We start from the raw sequence: 15,294 nt of genomic DNA, 5'->3' as shown, positions 1-15,294 counted from the left end.
TCATCATTGGAATTACTTATCTTAGGTAGGCTAGTTTCCCTTATATCAGCACAGACCCTCTTCGTGCTTACTTTTAGCTTTATTTCTCCCTTTTGACCTGACTGCCAAAGATAACCCTGCCACAAATACAGCATTGTTCTGATGGTTATTTTAGCTACTAGGCCTACAATGTGGGAATCATATTGAAAAACAGGAAACCCCTTGGAAGTGATATATATGCACAAATCACATCCCCAAAGTTCCATATTACAAAAAAAAAAAAACGCCACCTGGAAAGATGCTAGTTTTTCCCTCAACATATTCGGTACTATTTCACAATATTAATACACCATACAATTCAAGATTCCACTGTCTGCCTCGTCTTTCCAAATATAACAGCTAAGTCATAAATGAAAGGTTATCAATTGATATTGAAAAATACTTTTGTAAATGAGTCCTTTTTATGAGAGACTGAAAGACATGGTGAGGGGTATGGCATGGCAAGGGAGATAGATATGACAAGTAGCAACTCACCCCAGCTAGTAAACCAAAGAATTTTTCATACGTTCTTTGCTGAGCACAACAATCAAGAATCATGTTGCACAGTTCTTTCTGTCACAAAAAAAGATAATGGTATATATGAAATAACATACTTTCAGTTAAAAATTACTACAGCAATATCATGGTAATAATACAGATTTTTCTAAAAAACGTGTTACATTAAAAATATAAATAAATTTGACTTGTAAGTCCATGAAACCCTCTGAACGCACTTAACTTTTGGTGTGAAAAGTTACTGATGGAAAGGTGAAACTAAAAGACGAACGACTTGTGAAAAATTTCTATCCAGCACAATGTGTGACTGATCAATAAATATTCAAGGTTTTCTGCTTGTTTAATGATAAACGGTTAACTATCATAATCTTAAAAATTCCTTGTTGTATTTTACATGAATTCAATATATTAAAACATATATTTATTTTTACACTGCTCCACTGGAATAATATTGCAGTCAACCAGATTTTATGTAATAAAAACAGGGCAAAGTGCTGATTCTGTTTGCTAATGAAGTCAGCGCGTCTTGAAGAACAAATCACTTTTAGCTCCCTGAACAGCAGTTACCACGCTATAATATCTCCCAGGGGTTAAAGTAATTAAATATTTCAACGTTTTAAATATTTAAATATTACCCGTGATTTCTAATAGAATATCTTGAGTAATCATGTTCACGAAAACAGATTTGCTTATAAAGTAATTCTCATGGGCTTATTCAAAGTAAGCATGCTTAGATCTAATTGTTCCCCATTATTTTGTCCACATGATGTGATAGGAGTCATTGAGTTGCATTAGCAACACACTGCAGTTTCAGAGATTAATTGCTACCACTGATCCATTTGTTAAACTCTTACAACTGAATGCTACATGTGCTATCGGGACTTGCTGGCAATTTACAGTAAATAGAAGAAACCAAAACATCTATATATCAAGTGTTAAAGCCAGCATATATGATTATGCAGATCTGAATATACAGTAAACCTCCAGTTACGGCTATAATTGAGCCCCAGAAATTATGTTGCTAAATGAAACATTTGTTAAGTGAGTTTGTCCCCAGTTTACGACTTTCTTTTGCCACATTGTTAAATGAATCTGACTTTCCCATTGACTTTGCTAGTCTCAAGGTCGCAAAAGGGGATCACATGACCTCGGGACACAGCAACGGTCATAAATATGAACTAGTTGCCAAACATCTGAATTTTGATCATGAGACCGTGGGGACATTGCAATGGTCATAAGTGTGAAAACAGGTCATGCTGCTTTTTTCAGTGCCATTATAACTTTGAACAGTTACTAAATGAACTGTTGTAAGTTGAGGACTACCTGTAGTTATATTGAATGAGTTATTAATCAAGGTATTGGGAGCTAAATAGCCAATGGCTATTTCTATGACTATTGAAAATATACTCGAGCCTAGGATTTCTTTAAAACAGGAAAAATAGATTTTTCAAGATGCTGCATTCAAAAGCACTGAACGTTTTGTGATTCAAGTGAAGAAAGCACAGATTGCTGACCAAGATCTAAGCAACAATCATTTCACTTCGCCATGCCGAGGAGCTCCCCAAAGTTCTCGCTTGCATTATAGAAAATACTTTTTTCTCTAATATTCTTCCGAGTGTTCTTCATAACTTTATCCTTTTTGTGAGGTGGGCTTTTACCTCCCTCCCGGGGACGTTTCCAAGTCATCAGAAACAACAGGAGACATTGCTTCCATTTCCGACCTTTCCAAACATACCACCAATGAAACAAAACTGTTTCCACTGAAGTCCCACCACTGTTGTAAGACAATTTAGTTGCTTAAATACAAGAGGACAGAGAGTAGCACTGCCACGAAAACTGTACATTGCAAAATTAAAGAGGCAACAAAGGCTTTGATAAGTGTTGAATGTACAACTGAGCTATCTGACAAGGAAAGCAAAATGCTGTTAAGTTGGCAAGACCAGTATGTCCCAAAGGTGCTTTTTCAGGAGGCAACTGGACTTTCTTGTTTTTTCTCTGAAGACGTTTCGCTTCTCATCCAAGAAGCTTCTTCAGCTCTGACAGGATAGTAGGGAATGGAAGGATTTATATTCCTTGCACGGTTGGTCATTTGCATCCTTTTAGAGAATCGTTGAAGCACTTGGAAAGGATGCAATTGACCAGCTGTCTGCAAGGAATATAAATCCTTCCATTCCCTACTATCCTGTCAGAGCTAAGAAGCTTCTTGGATGAGAAGCGAAACGTCTTCAAAGAAAAAAGAAGAAAGTCCAGTTGCCTCTTGAGAAAGCACCTTTGGGACAACCAGGACCTGGATGACTGAGAATCTCTGCAGACTTCAAGACCAACATGAAATCATTGCTTTGCCATGATTAATGTTAACTAGATCCTTCTGTTCTGATCCTTTAAAGTAGGGGTCGCCAACCTTTTGGACCTCAAGGACCACCAAACTCAAAATTTTAAATCCCCCAGACCACTAATATGAATTTTGGCTGACAGTGGCTTGCTGATGGTGGGAAAGAGAGGGGGAGGGAGGGAGGGTGGGAGATCTAATCTTGGAGGGCTGGTGATGATGTTCTCTCTCCCTCTCTCCCTTTCCCCCTCTCTCTCACACACACAGGTCCTTCCCACCCACCCCAACCCCTCCAAGGCAGCCACATTCCTAACCTGCTTTTCAGCTCTGTTCTTAGGAGGAGGGGGAGAGAGAGGGAGACGATATTCTGTGATCGGTAGGACAATGGGGTGAGGTGTTTTCTTGCAGACTTTTTGGGGATTTTCTGCAGTCTGCAAGAAAATTCTCCACCCCATTTTTCTACCGATTGTTCTAAGCTCTGGTTTTTTTTTTTTTTTTTTTTTTTTTTTTTGGGGGAAGAGACTTTTGGCTTCATGCAAGGAAAGCAGAAGCAGAAGTCTTTTTTTCTCTCCCCCAAACTCTGCCAGAAATGAGTCTTTGTCAGCACAGCCTCTTGGAGCAGGATGTCTTACAGGGTCCCAAAGACTCATTTCTGGCGGAGTTTGGGGGAGAGAAAGACTTTTGCTGCTTTCCTTGCGTGCAGCCAAAAGCAGAAAGAAAGAAGCAGAAAGAAGCAGCCCAGTGGCCAGGTGAGGCACGCGTGGGTCAAATTCCCCCCTCCGCCCTTTCCCCACTCCCCTCATTACCTTGTGTTGTTTGCAATGCAAGTGACGCAAGCCTCGTGTTCCCGCGCAGCCTGGATTAATTGCTTTGGGGGGTGTTCTGGGGGTGACATTTCTCTGTGGACACCAGAGAATTTTCTCACCGACACCAGTGGGCCGCGGACTACCGGTTGGCGACCACTGCTTTAAAGCAAATCCTGCAATACTGTTTTTGTTTAATTATATTCACCTATCCTGGGCCACACGCAGTAGCCTTAAAAGACACCCCACTCCCTTTCATTCATAACTGACAAGGGAGCCATACAATTGATTCCCAAAAAGCAACCTTAACATCCATTGGCCAAAAGGATAGTTCTCCAGTGAGATTCTATCACTAATGCAAATAAATCACTTTAAAGTAGTTGATGAAGGAACAGCTAATGAAATTTCATAGGAAGAGCAAAGACAGAAAAGCATAGATTTTATATTGCAGTTTCCTTGCCATTTCAAATGTTCTTTCTTTCAGGATTTAACCATAACTTTCTTTTAGTTAATCCCAGGAGTTTTTCCATCAGATTCCCCCTCTTCTCTTTTTCTTTCTGTAAACATCAAGGATACGCGTGGAAAAGCATTACACTCGATTAGACTCATTTTGATGGCACTGCTATTCTGCTACCTCTGTGACTGTCGTCTGCTTATTTTTGCTGACCATTTTCTTTGGGTATTCTAGTTGATTTCAAGGCAACACATTTACTGACTTTGAATCAATACGTCATTTTCTAGTCTGATGCTTATTCTGGATTAATTAATTTAGTGAAGAAACCAGCTCCCGTCCCTTTCCCTACAACTTCAATAAAGGTCTATTAATTCAATAAACAAGTACTATTAGTAAATAAATGTAGTAGAATCGGAAGCAAAATATTTGTGCAACTTTTTTTTAACACTGAAAAGGACTGCAGGATAATTAGACAAAAATATCTCCCACCCATTAGTTAAAGACAATCTTTATTTTTGGAGTTATAAAATATTCTAATATTTTAATAATACAAGGCCATATTTTGTACGCAGACACACATGGATTTAAATAGCAGGTTACAACTGTTTTTATACCTACTAGTTCCCAAATTTGGCAAAATTAAGGCAGGGAGGGGGTTTAAATGATCAAAAGTTATACACTTTTTATGTATCACTTTATTGAGTAAACTCTTAACATTCTAATGAAACAATATGTGTAAGTTTGCAGCCTCTGAAAGGAACAAACTGAAGCAGAAAGTACCAGTATGAATAATAAGTACCAGTATGAATAATGCAACAAGGCTTTTAAAATGTTGGCCCAGGGTGAGTGATGAATTAGCAAAAGGCCCAATTTCTGTACAATCTATCAGGCCCCCAAAATGTATTGAGTGCTTTTTTCATTAAACTTATTTTTTTGGTTCCTATTCATTTAGATAGCTAATTGAGTTCTGATGCAATACCATTATTTGCACTGCAGTATAGATCTGATACAAAAATATGCATCCAAACACACAGGGCTATACAAACCAAATTTTAGGATATAATCCTGAAGCTTCCTTCATCTATTAGGAAGTACCCAGGGTGCCTTTGGGCCAGCCATAAAATCTCAGGCTATCTTACCTTACCCACTTGGTATGGGGAAAGTGGGAAGAGGTTGCACTATGTAAGCCACCTTGCTCTCCTGAATGAAAGGCAGAATATAAATCAAACTGATGAATCAATGAATCAATCAATTACAGGTAGTCCTCAACTTAGCTCAACAATTGGGACCAGAATTTCCATCATAAGATATTGCAGTCACGAGTCAAGTCGGACCAAATTTTTACAGGCAATTTTTATAGTGGTTGTTAAGTGAATCATCATGGTTGTTAAGTGGAATCCAGCTTCCCCAATGGCTGTCCTTGTCAGAAATCAGCCCAAAAAAGGTAACAAATTGCAATCACGGGATTGCAGGATGCTTCAATCATAAAAAGGAGCTGGTTTGCCATGTGCCAAAATTATGATCGCATAATTGCAAGGGTTTGAACCATTGTTAAATGAATGGTCGTAAGTCAAGGACTACCCGTTATTCAATGGCTCTCCTTTTCATACTGTCTTAGCACAGCTATGTTGTGCAATAAAACCTGCAAAGCCTGTATCTCAGAAATTAATCTTAGCCTATCCAGACTTCTTCACAACCTTCTAACTCAACCACTGCAAAATACAAAGGGTGTGTTGGTGCAACACATTAGGTATGGCTTATTATTAATAATGGATAAGAGATTTAAGCTCAAATGCTCAAATATTAAACCACAGCAGCGCACACCTTTTCCTCTTTCTAAATCACTGTGATAGGTATCTGATTGCCCTGTTTTTCACTCACTTACAAATAGATACAGATACATAATGAGTTAATTGGGACAGGAGCTACCATGTGCCGTGGGAACAGCAATATTCCCCAAGCTCTTTTTTAAAAAATAAATCCCAAACCCCTGCATGCATGTAGGGATGAAAAACCAGCTCAGCAAAGAGCGATAAATGCTGTCAAAAAGACTCAGTTGGTCTCCGCAGCCAGTTTTACGTCTAGAAGTTAGAAGTGAGAATGAACTCTTCTGTAAACAGGAACCGTGTTAAGATAAATAACCATAGGAGAAACTGTGGATTTAGATTATAGTTAAGAATATCCAGGTTAAGCAGAAATGGAACTATTTCCGTGTTTGGTTGACAAAGCTTTAGCACAAGCATAAAAATGCTATTTTCTTGGCTCCTTCCAGATGTGTGGATTTCAAGATCCAGGATTCTGAGCAAAATAAGGGGATTGATGAAAGCTCCGGAGGCCACCCAGGATGGGGAGTACTGACTTAGTATAGTGCATAAATATTTTGAAAAAATAAATACGTCTCTTCTGCCTGCGTCTGGTCAGGACAACACAGCATCAATGGCTAGGCTCAGGGCAAATTCTTCTTGAGGATACACCCCCTTCCCCCATCAGCAAAGAAGGAGCCCTTTTGCTAGGTATATATGAATTACACTGTATATGACAGTCACTCCTTTGTGGAAGGTAAGAACAAGGTTATATTGAATTAAGGGTGGTGAGTAGAGTCGTTTAGTGTCAGGTCCCTATCGGAACACTGCCGTTCTGGGGGCGGGAGGGGGGAGGCACTGTGGGTGGAATGGTTTGCATGCTTTCGCTTTGCCGTAACTGCTTGGGAATTGAGGGGGGAGATGTGGCCATCTGCACTGATTCTCTTTGCCGGAATCAGCCGGGTATTCAAGGTCGTGGTGTCGGGACAACCTCTTCTCACCATCCAGCCTCGGAGATTCTCACAACGCCCTTGTGGCAATTTATTGGCTACAGATGGACACGGGGTATTAGGAGGTGGGGGTTGAGGGGAAAATCGAGCCTAACGCTTTGTGCCTGAAGTCAGACTCCCCCTGACTTCCCTGAAATCACTATCACTCAGTAAAAGTTCCTTTTGAAATGTAAACTGTTTCAAAGAGTTTTACTTTTTTGGGAAGATAGCTGAGGCAGGCCCAGAAATGGAATAGAGAAAAGTAGCATGCAGTACATTTCAAATTAGCCTATAATCACATTTTGAAATGGCTTGCCTCTGGACGTAATACTAAAACTATGATTTCAATGTGAACGAAGAGGCATGAGATTTCTTCTTCCAATAAAACAGTGAGGCTGACATTATCAGCTTCCTGTTCCTTGGCTTCTGGCAAGAAAAGGTTGAAACTTCTAGCTTTCTTCACGAGTCTTTTGGATACATTCCACTGAAATTCCCCAAAGCCATTCTTTTTAACCGACAGAAGGGGGAAACTATTAAACAGAAGAGTGGAGAATCGTTAAAAATACAGTTTTGTCAAGATTAAGTGTAATGAAAGGAAATTAAATAAAATGTATTTATAGTTTCATCCCCAGCCTTTGTTTTTGGGAAAGTTACACAAATTTATTTTAGGTTGCCAAGAGATCGGTGGAAACATTTAATAATAGTGTCAGCAAAATATGAGCACAGGTATAGATTTACATAATATACTTTTCTAGAAATATATTCTCGTAAGTAAAATTGATCAACTTCAGTGTTCAGAGTTTTTTCATGTGTTAGAAAGACCTATGCAAAGCAATCATTTATATACATTCTATTTGGAGAGCAACTTCCTGGAAAAAAATGGAAAATTAACAACTTTACTGTTTTACACATGACTTTGTGTGTGTGTGTGTCAAATCAATATTGACTCCAGCAACTGCCTGAATTAGTACCTGCAATTTTCTTGGCAAGATTTTTGAAGTAATTTGCCTTGTTCTACTTCCTAGGCCAGAGACAAAGACAGACAGGTCCAAGGTCATCCAGTTGGCTTCATGCCCAAGTTGGGACTAGAAGCCCCCATCTCCCGGTTTTTAGCCAATACCCTATCCAGTACATCAAAGTGGCCCTCTTAACAGTAAATACAGGTAGTCCTCAACTTATGACCAAAATTGAGTCCAAAATTTCCACTGCTAAGCAAGACAGTTGTTAAGCAAATTTTGCCCCATTTAACATGTGAAGTTAAGTTAGTCACATGGTTGTTAAGGGAATCTGGCTTCCCCATTGACTTTGTCAGGTCACAAAAGGTGATCCCATGACTTTGGGACACAGCAAATACATGCCAGTTGTTAACCATCTGAATTTTGATCATGTGACCATGGGGATGCTCCAACGGTCATAAGTTCAAAAACAGTCATAAGTCACCCTTTTTAGTGTTGTAACTTCAAATGGTTGCTAAATGAATGTAAGTCAAGGACTATCTGTGCTTGACTTGTTGTTATTTTACCTCACATTTTTATACCTGTCAAAATGGCATATATACATATAACATTCCTGCCTCCTATTTCCGCACAGCAACAGCCCTATGAGGTGGTTGGCCTGAGAGTGAGTGCCTAGCCCAAAGTTGCCCAGTTGGCTTTCATGCCTAAGGGAAACCTAGAACAGCCAGCCTCCTGGTTTATAAGCCATCCACTTAACCACTAGACGAAACTGGTTCTAGTAATAATAATTGTAGTACCAAGGGGCAGCAGAAAAGAAATAAGAGAAAATCACAAAATGCAAAGACCTGCAAATAGAAGAATAACCATTGGCAAAAGAAAGCAAAAATAGCACCGTGTAATAGGTGCATTAAGTGTAATCCCAAAACAAAAGTGGAGCCCCACTTGAACACCACTGCCATTGACAAAATAATCACCAGTCATTTGCAAAAGGCTCAGAACATATCATATTCCGCAATAATACTTTTAACACCATCAGGTAATAACATCTGCCCATCTCAGGTCCTTGATGGTTGAAAATCCAAATGCAGCCTAAACATGTGGCTGACTGTACGACCAACCATAAAAATGAAAAAGTTGACATGTTTATCCAAATCGATCAATTGTAAAACCAATGTGGGTGGTATGTTCCAAATGTATAATACTGTAGCTAGTAAATTAATAAACCCCACCACCGCATGAATAAAATTGTTACACTGTGCTTTAACAGAACTAATGCACTCAAAGCTGGATTTATGTCAGAACCTGCTTCGGGGGTGGGTGGCTTCTCTCAATCTACTTCCAAGAGCTTACAGAAAACAAAAACAAAATTAACAGTAGTGTGCAACTACTCAGAGATCACCCACTCACTCTTCCCCGATGCCTTCCAGAAAAGTTATTTCCATTAATTTCTGAGAGACCGTAAGGGAAATGGCTAACCTGGCACCAAAGAGAAGACTGTTCACAGCATAAGCACTGCAGCAGAGAAAGATAATGGGCATACACCTGCACTATTAACCTCCCACTATGGAGAACTGCAAGGACATTTTAACAGGGGGGTGCACACCAGGTGGGTTTCAAACTTTTTTTTTTTTTAAAAAAAAATGAATCCTTTTTCAAACAAGCATACATAAGAATTGAACAATTCACTACCCACTTAAAAAAAGGGAAAAACATTGAACAAATAAAAACAAAACATCAAAAAATCTGTAATTACAACTACAGTATATTTCCAAATAATCTGATTTTATTTTATTTTTCACATTTTTGAATCATCCATCTCCATTGCAGGGGAGGGGGGCTTTTAAAAGAGGAAAATAAGCTTTCAATTGTTTCACCAAGCCCATCCAAGAACTTATTCCTAAGAAAGAGAGAGTGTGACATTTTCTGATGGACAGGATTATATAATTTTCTCAAAAATGGCTAGATTACACACCTCCAAAATCCTATCCTTAATATCTGAAGTGAAGAGTGCTTTTCCATCTCATAACAATTGGTTTTTGCAAAAAAAAACCCACCCTGCCCTCAGATTTATGTACAGATACAAATACAGATACAGATAATCAGAGTTGGAAGGGACCTTGTAGGTCATCCAGTCCAACCCCCAGCCCAAGCGAGAGACCCTACACTATTTCTGACAAATGGCAGTCCAATCTCCTCTTGAAAATCTCAACTGATGGCACTCCCACAACTTCCGAGGGCAAGCTGTTCCATTGGTTGATTGTTCTCACTGTCAGAAAGTTTTTCCTTATTTCCAGGTTAAATCTCTCCTTGTTCAGTTTCCATCCATTATTCCTTGTCTGGCCTTCAGGAGCTTTAGAAAATAGCTTGACCCCCTCCTCCCTGTGGCAGCCCCTCAAATATTGGAAGAATGCTATCATGCCTCCCCTGGTCCTTCTCTTTACTAGACTAGCCAAGCCCAGTTCCTGCAACCGATCGTTGTATGTTTTAGCCTCCAGTGCCCTAATCATCCTGGTTGCTCTTCTCTGTACTTTTTCTAGAGTCTCAACATCTTTTTTACAATGTGGTGACCAAAACTGGATGCAGTACTCTAGGTGTGGTCTTACTAAGGCTTTATAGAGTGGCATTAGTACTTCCCTTGATCTTGACTGTATCCCTCTGTTAATACAATTTAGGATTGCATTAGCTTTTTTGGCAGCTGCTGCACATTGTTGGCTCATATTTAACTGGTTGTCCACTAAGACTCCAAGATCCCTCATGACACACCCCAGGGTCACAACCAATTGTTGGAGAACCTCCATATTAGACATCAGCTGCTATACTATATAAAATATGTTTGTGTCAGTAACTCTATTTTTAATGCCCATTAAGGAATGGAAAAGCAAAAAAAACCCAAAAGCAACCCTTATTAAGACTTACTGTTTGGCTGTCAGGAAAATCCATTTTCAGTAGTTTATGGGCACATTCCTCAAAATCTAAACTAGAGAAAGACAGAGAAAGGGAGAATATACATTTATCTGTACATAACTGATTTTCATCCCTAATATGGTAAAAGCTTCTCACAAAACCTCAAAGTGACTTTGGTGTGACATCAAAACCATGCTGGTTTCAACTACTGTTCAGGCAAAGGCATCTTAAGACATTTACACTCCAATGTTTACAATGTAAGAATTACCGTATTTATCGGCGTATAACACGCACTTTTTCCCCCTGAAAATAGGGGGCAAATGATGTATGCGTGTTATACGCCGATATAATGTTAAGAAGCCTTCGGTGAATGCTGCTGGGATCGGGATCAAGGACACAAATGAAAGAAGGGGAGGGAGGAAGCAACCGAAGCCTGTCCTTCTCTCTGGGTCAGCTCTGTCAGTCGCTCTCTCGCTCCTCCACCAGCACAGGAAGAAACTGCTTCAAAGAAGCAGGGGCCTTCCTGAAGCGCCCGTTTCTCCCCCACCCCCACCCCGCCCGCCCGCCCGCCCGCAGTGCTCCGTTCTGCCTGCCTGCCTGCCTTCGTTAATGGTTGAATCGGAACAGCTTCGGCTGAGTAAAAGAGGCGAATAGTTATTATTCTCAGCGAAGCTGCTCCCAAACAACCAGAAACTAAGGCAGGCAGGCAGGCAGGCAGAATGGGACACTGTGGATTGAAAGCGCGGGGTGGGAGGTGGGGTGAAAACAGCGCTTTCCTGAAATTTCCCTCTTAAAATGAAGATCGTGTTATACGCCTGTGCGTGTTATACGCCCGTCATACGGTACTTTTAACTATACAAGAACCTCCAGAACTTCCCATATATAGGTCCTCTCTTACTTGACGTCAGATACTCCTTGTCACTTGATTTATCAGAACATCACTGGTCTCTGAGCCTTGAATCTGTTGAAGTAAGTTTACATGACAACCAGTTTGCCATAGCGGTAAAGTACCAGAGTAGAAACCAGGAGACAGTGAGTTCTAGTCTTGCCTTAGGCATGAAACCAGCTGAGTGAACTTAGCCCTAGGAAGAAGACCACAGAAAGTCCACTTTCAAAAATCTTACAAAGAAAATTGCTGGGACTTGTCCAGGCAGCGGCCAGGACTCAACACTGACTCAAAGGTATGCACACAAACATACATGCATACAGGTACACTTGCAAGAAGTTCATTAAAGAAAGAAAACAATGCACATACATCAATGTATAAAAACTTCATTTCCCTCCTCATTAAAAAGCACAATGTATTTTATAGCCATGTACATTTCTGTTAAAAAATAATTTTATTTTAGCAATTAAATGTTTTTTTCCATGAGCTGCAGCCAAAAACAATAGATTTTCAGACAGACTAAAAACAAGATGATTCTCATTTATGAGTCATTATTACTGTTACATCATATTAAACAGAAATGTACCAATTCTAGCAAGTAAACAAATTAAAACACTGGGTTTTTCCACAATGTAATTTCATAGAATAACGGTTTGATGTAAAGTTGCAAACATTTGCAAATATTTTTAGTTCTATGCCAATTTTCTTTTATTCTACAAGTGCAGATTTGTCCATTTTAAATGTATGAATCTCCTAATTTCAATAGATTCAGATTGAGAATCCTTCCACAATTTGTGATTTTACAGGTATATATGACCGTAAATCTTCAATGACAGAAATCTGAAGAGTTGCAGTCCAACAAATTTGAAAGGAATCAGTTTGGTAAAAGATAATTTTAAAGTGCATTCCTACATATAAGGAAAAATGTACAAGTGCTATAGATCGAAGCTAACATTTTGCATGCTGTCATCTAGGATGCCAATTTGCAAAAGGGCCTCTGATTTATGCTATAAGGGTATTAAATTTCAAATGAGAGTTATATTTCATTTTACCTCGACTGAATTGCAAGGTAAATAGTTCGCCGGAAGGAAACCAAGTTAATTTCCGTTTTGTCGTGGATGGTAACTTTTTGTCCTTGATCAATAAAAGGAAAAAAACAAAAGATTAGGATAAGCATTCAGGAAAAAATTGCATAGCATTGCCAACACATTATTTCAGATATGATTGTTCAAAATAAATGACTTATTCATGAAAAATAGCTGAACTTGGAAGCTAAGCAGGAATGGGCCTGGATAATATTTTATAGGAAACTATCCAGGAAGCCCAGCAAAAAAGGCTAGACATCGAAGTTTAAAAACATTCTGAAAGGAAGCAACCTGAGATGAAAGGAATTATCTTCGCCTTAAAAAATTATGTGAGGAAAAACAGCATGTTTCACAGTCTTTCTAATTCAGTTACAGCTTTTGGGTATTTACATTTAATAGAGAAACCATGACCTTTCAGTCTGGCTTGATGCTAAAATGATCAAGGAAATTTCAGTCAAATTTCAAAGAGGGGGAATTCTCCTATCCCTCTAAGAATACTATCCATAACAACATATAACAATTGCAATAGAACAGGAGGTAAGATTTCATCATGGTCTGATGCATAACTAAACAAACTGTTTTAATGTAAATAAATACCCAGAGTGTTTAAATAAGCTCTGTTCATGATGACAGCCTGGAGTAATTACCATCTTTTTTTTTTGGTCTGACAAACAATGCTTTCCTACTGTTTAAAAAACAATATTTTTCAGATTCAGCATCCACCTCAATGTGTTCTTCTATTTCTGTATAACCATTTTCTATTGTATAAATATTTTTACAGATATTAATTGCAGACTATCAAAATACGCTAAGCTGCTTTGTTTGTGAACCATAAGGGGGCGATAAATGCAAAATAACATCTACACTTATACAGTACTTTTGTAAAAGTCAGTGTTAGCAATGGGCAAGATTCAGTCAAGATTAAAGTTTTAAAATTTGATTTCAAGGGAAATACTTTTAAACAAATCTTATTCCCTGTAGTAAATTTTGTGGATCTTATGTGGATTTTAAGGGCTGACTGAATGCATATTGTATTACTATATTTAATATCTGGCTCAGGCACGCCATTAAAAACCCAACAAAATTACCATACTTCTCTATAAAACTGTATTTAGAATTGTAATGAAAATTAATGCAGAACAAGAAAAGAAATGTAAAACAAAAGTACCACTTTTGGTGGTTCTCTCCCTTTGGAATACCATCCCTTCAGAAATTAAACTGGCCCACTCTTTCGTAAGTACCAGAAGGCTTGGCTTTGTCAGAGGGCCTCGGCAACCCAGAGTGGGATGGAGCCTATCAAATGGTTCATTTGACTGTGTGCTGTTGCTGGACAGGTGTGTGTGGGGGGGATTATTGTTTTTCTTTTTTTTTCCATACTGTGTTTTTATTGCTTGGTAGCCACTTAAAGTTGCTGTGAGAGTAGCTGGCTATATAAAATTTCTAAATAAATAAAATACGTATCTTTGGCAATGACAGAAGTAGATGAGAAGAAAAAAAGCTAATGTTTACAGTTGAAAGAAATGTAAAATGGAATGCAAAAATGAAATAAAATGTGTGTATGCTAGTTCCAACTATAATCAAGACAATACTGGGTTTCCATTTTTTAAACATCAGTACTGCTTTTCCAGCAGAAACACAAAGTCAAGATTTTCAAAAGTAGATTAATTAGCACAGGGGCTAATTTTCAAAAAGGGTTTTACCTCAAGTGAATAAACTTTATAAAATCTTTAACTATACACAGAAATGCCCTGATCAGCCTTTATCTACAAAGATTCACCTTTGCTAAATCAGTACATTTTCTGAGCACAACGGAGACGGCCCACGATGTTCATATAAATTTCCCCCAAAAATAACACATTAAAAACATCTGGTCTGCTTCCATGTTCAATTCAAGATGTTGGTTATGGCCTTTTAAAGCCCTACATGGCATGGGGTCTGGGTACTTGCGAAGCTGTTCCTACCCCATTACACCAGACTGTCCCACCCAGTCAGGCAGGGAGGGCGTGTGGTGGACCCATCAGTTAAAGAATTTTGCCTGGAGAGGTCCAGGAAGAGAGCATTCTCTGCTACTGCTCCTGGAAAAATCCTTCCCCCATGGCCTCTCAGAAATGTCCAATGACCTGGCTCTGACAACTTGCTTGGGGCTGATGGAGGTGTATATGACCATGGGGCTGGTAAGTGCCCCTGCTTTGTAATTCTGAATTCTAAATATTTTATTCTTGTTTTAATCTGGTTTATCTTATAATATTTATACCGTTTTTCTGTTTTTAAGTCTTCTATATACAATGCCCACAGTTGCATTGTGAAGGAGATGGGTGGTTTCCAAATGTGATAATTAAATAGATGTAATATAAATCAAACACAGATTTATTGTCCAGCCATAGTGTATTACCTAGAGCTCTGAGTAGTTTACTCCACTTAGTTTAAACAGAACTCTTACCGTCTTCATCCACATCTTCTTCCTCTCTTTCTTCCTCCTCCTCCTCTTCACTACTACCAGCATCCTGATCTGCTTCTGAGTCACTGTCACCTTCATCCAGGATTTCTACATA

The 15,294-nt window shown here is 38.9% G+C and overlaps 1 protein-coding gene across 2 annotated transcripts in view; it reads right to left on the bottom strand.

Moving 5' to 3' along the window:
* The window catches only part of CWC22 (CWC22 spliceosome associated protein), a 45,494-nt gene that overhangs the window by 9,846 nt on the left and 20,354 nt on the right, over positions 1-15,294 (bottom strand). For both annotated transcript variants that reach the window (XM_026668052.2, XM_087949648.1), the window contains exons 12-15: positions 15,183-15,287; positions 12,710-12,791; positions 10,784-10,844; positions 514-591 (exon numbers count right to left, since the gene is read on the bottom strand). In XM_026668052.2, the coding sequence (XP_026523837.2) occupies positions 514-591; positions 10,784-10,844; positions 12,710-12,791; positions 15,183-15,287 (326 nt within the window). The remainder of the gene's footprint in view (positions 1-513; positions 592-10,783; positions 10,845-12,709; positions 12,792-15,182; positions 15,288-15,294) is intronic.

Source organism: Notechis scutatus, chromosome 1 (assembly GCF_049901735.1).
Source record: "Notechis scutatus isolate UNSWTSFEM ecotype Mainland chromosome 1, rNotScu1.2, whole genome shotgun sequence".
Lineage (NCBI taxonomy): Eukaryota > Metazoa > Chordata > Lepidosauria > Squamata > Elapidae > Notechis > Notechis scutatus.
This window is presented reverse-complemented; position numbering and strand designations above follow the sequence as displayed.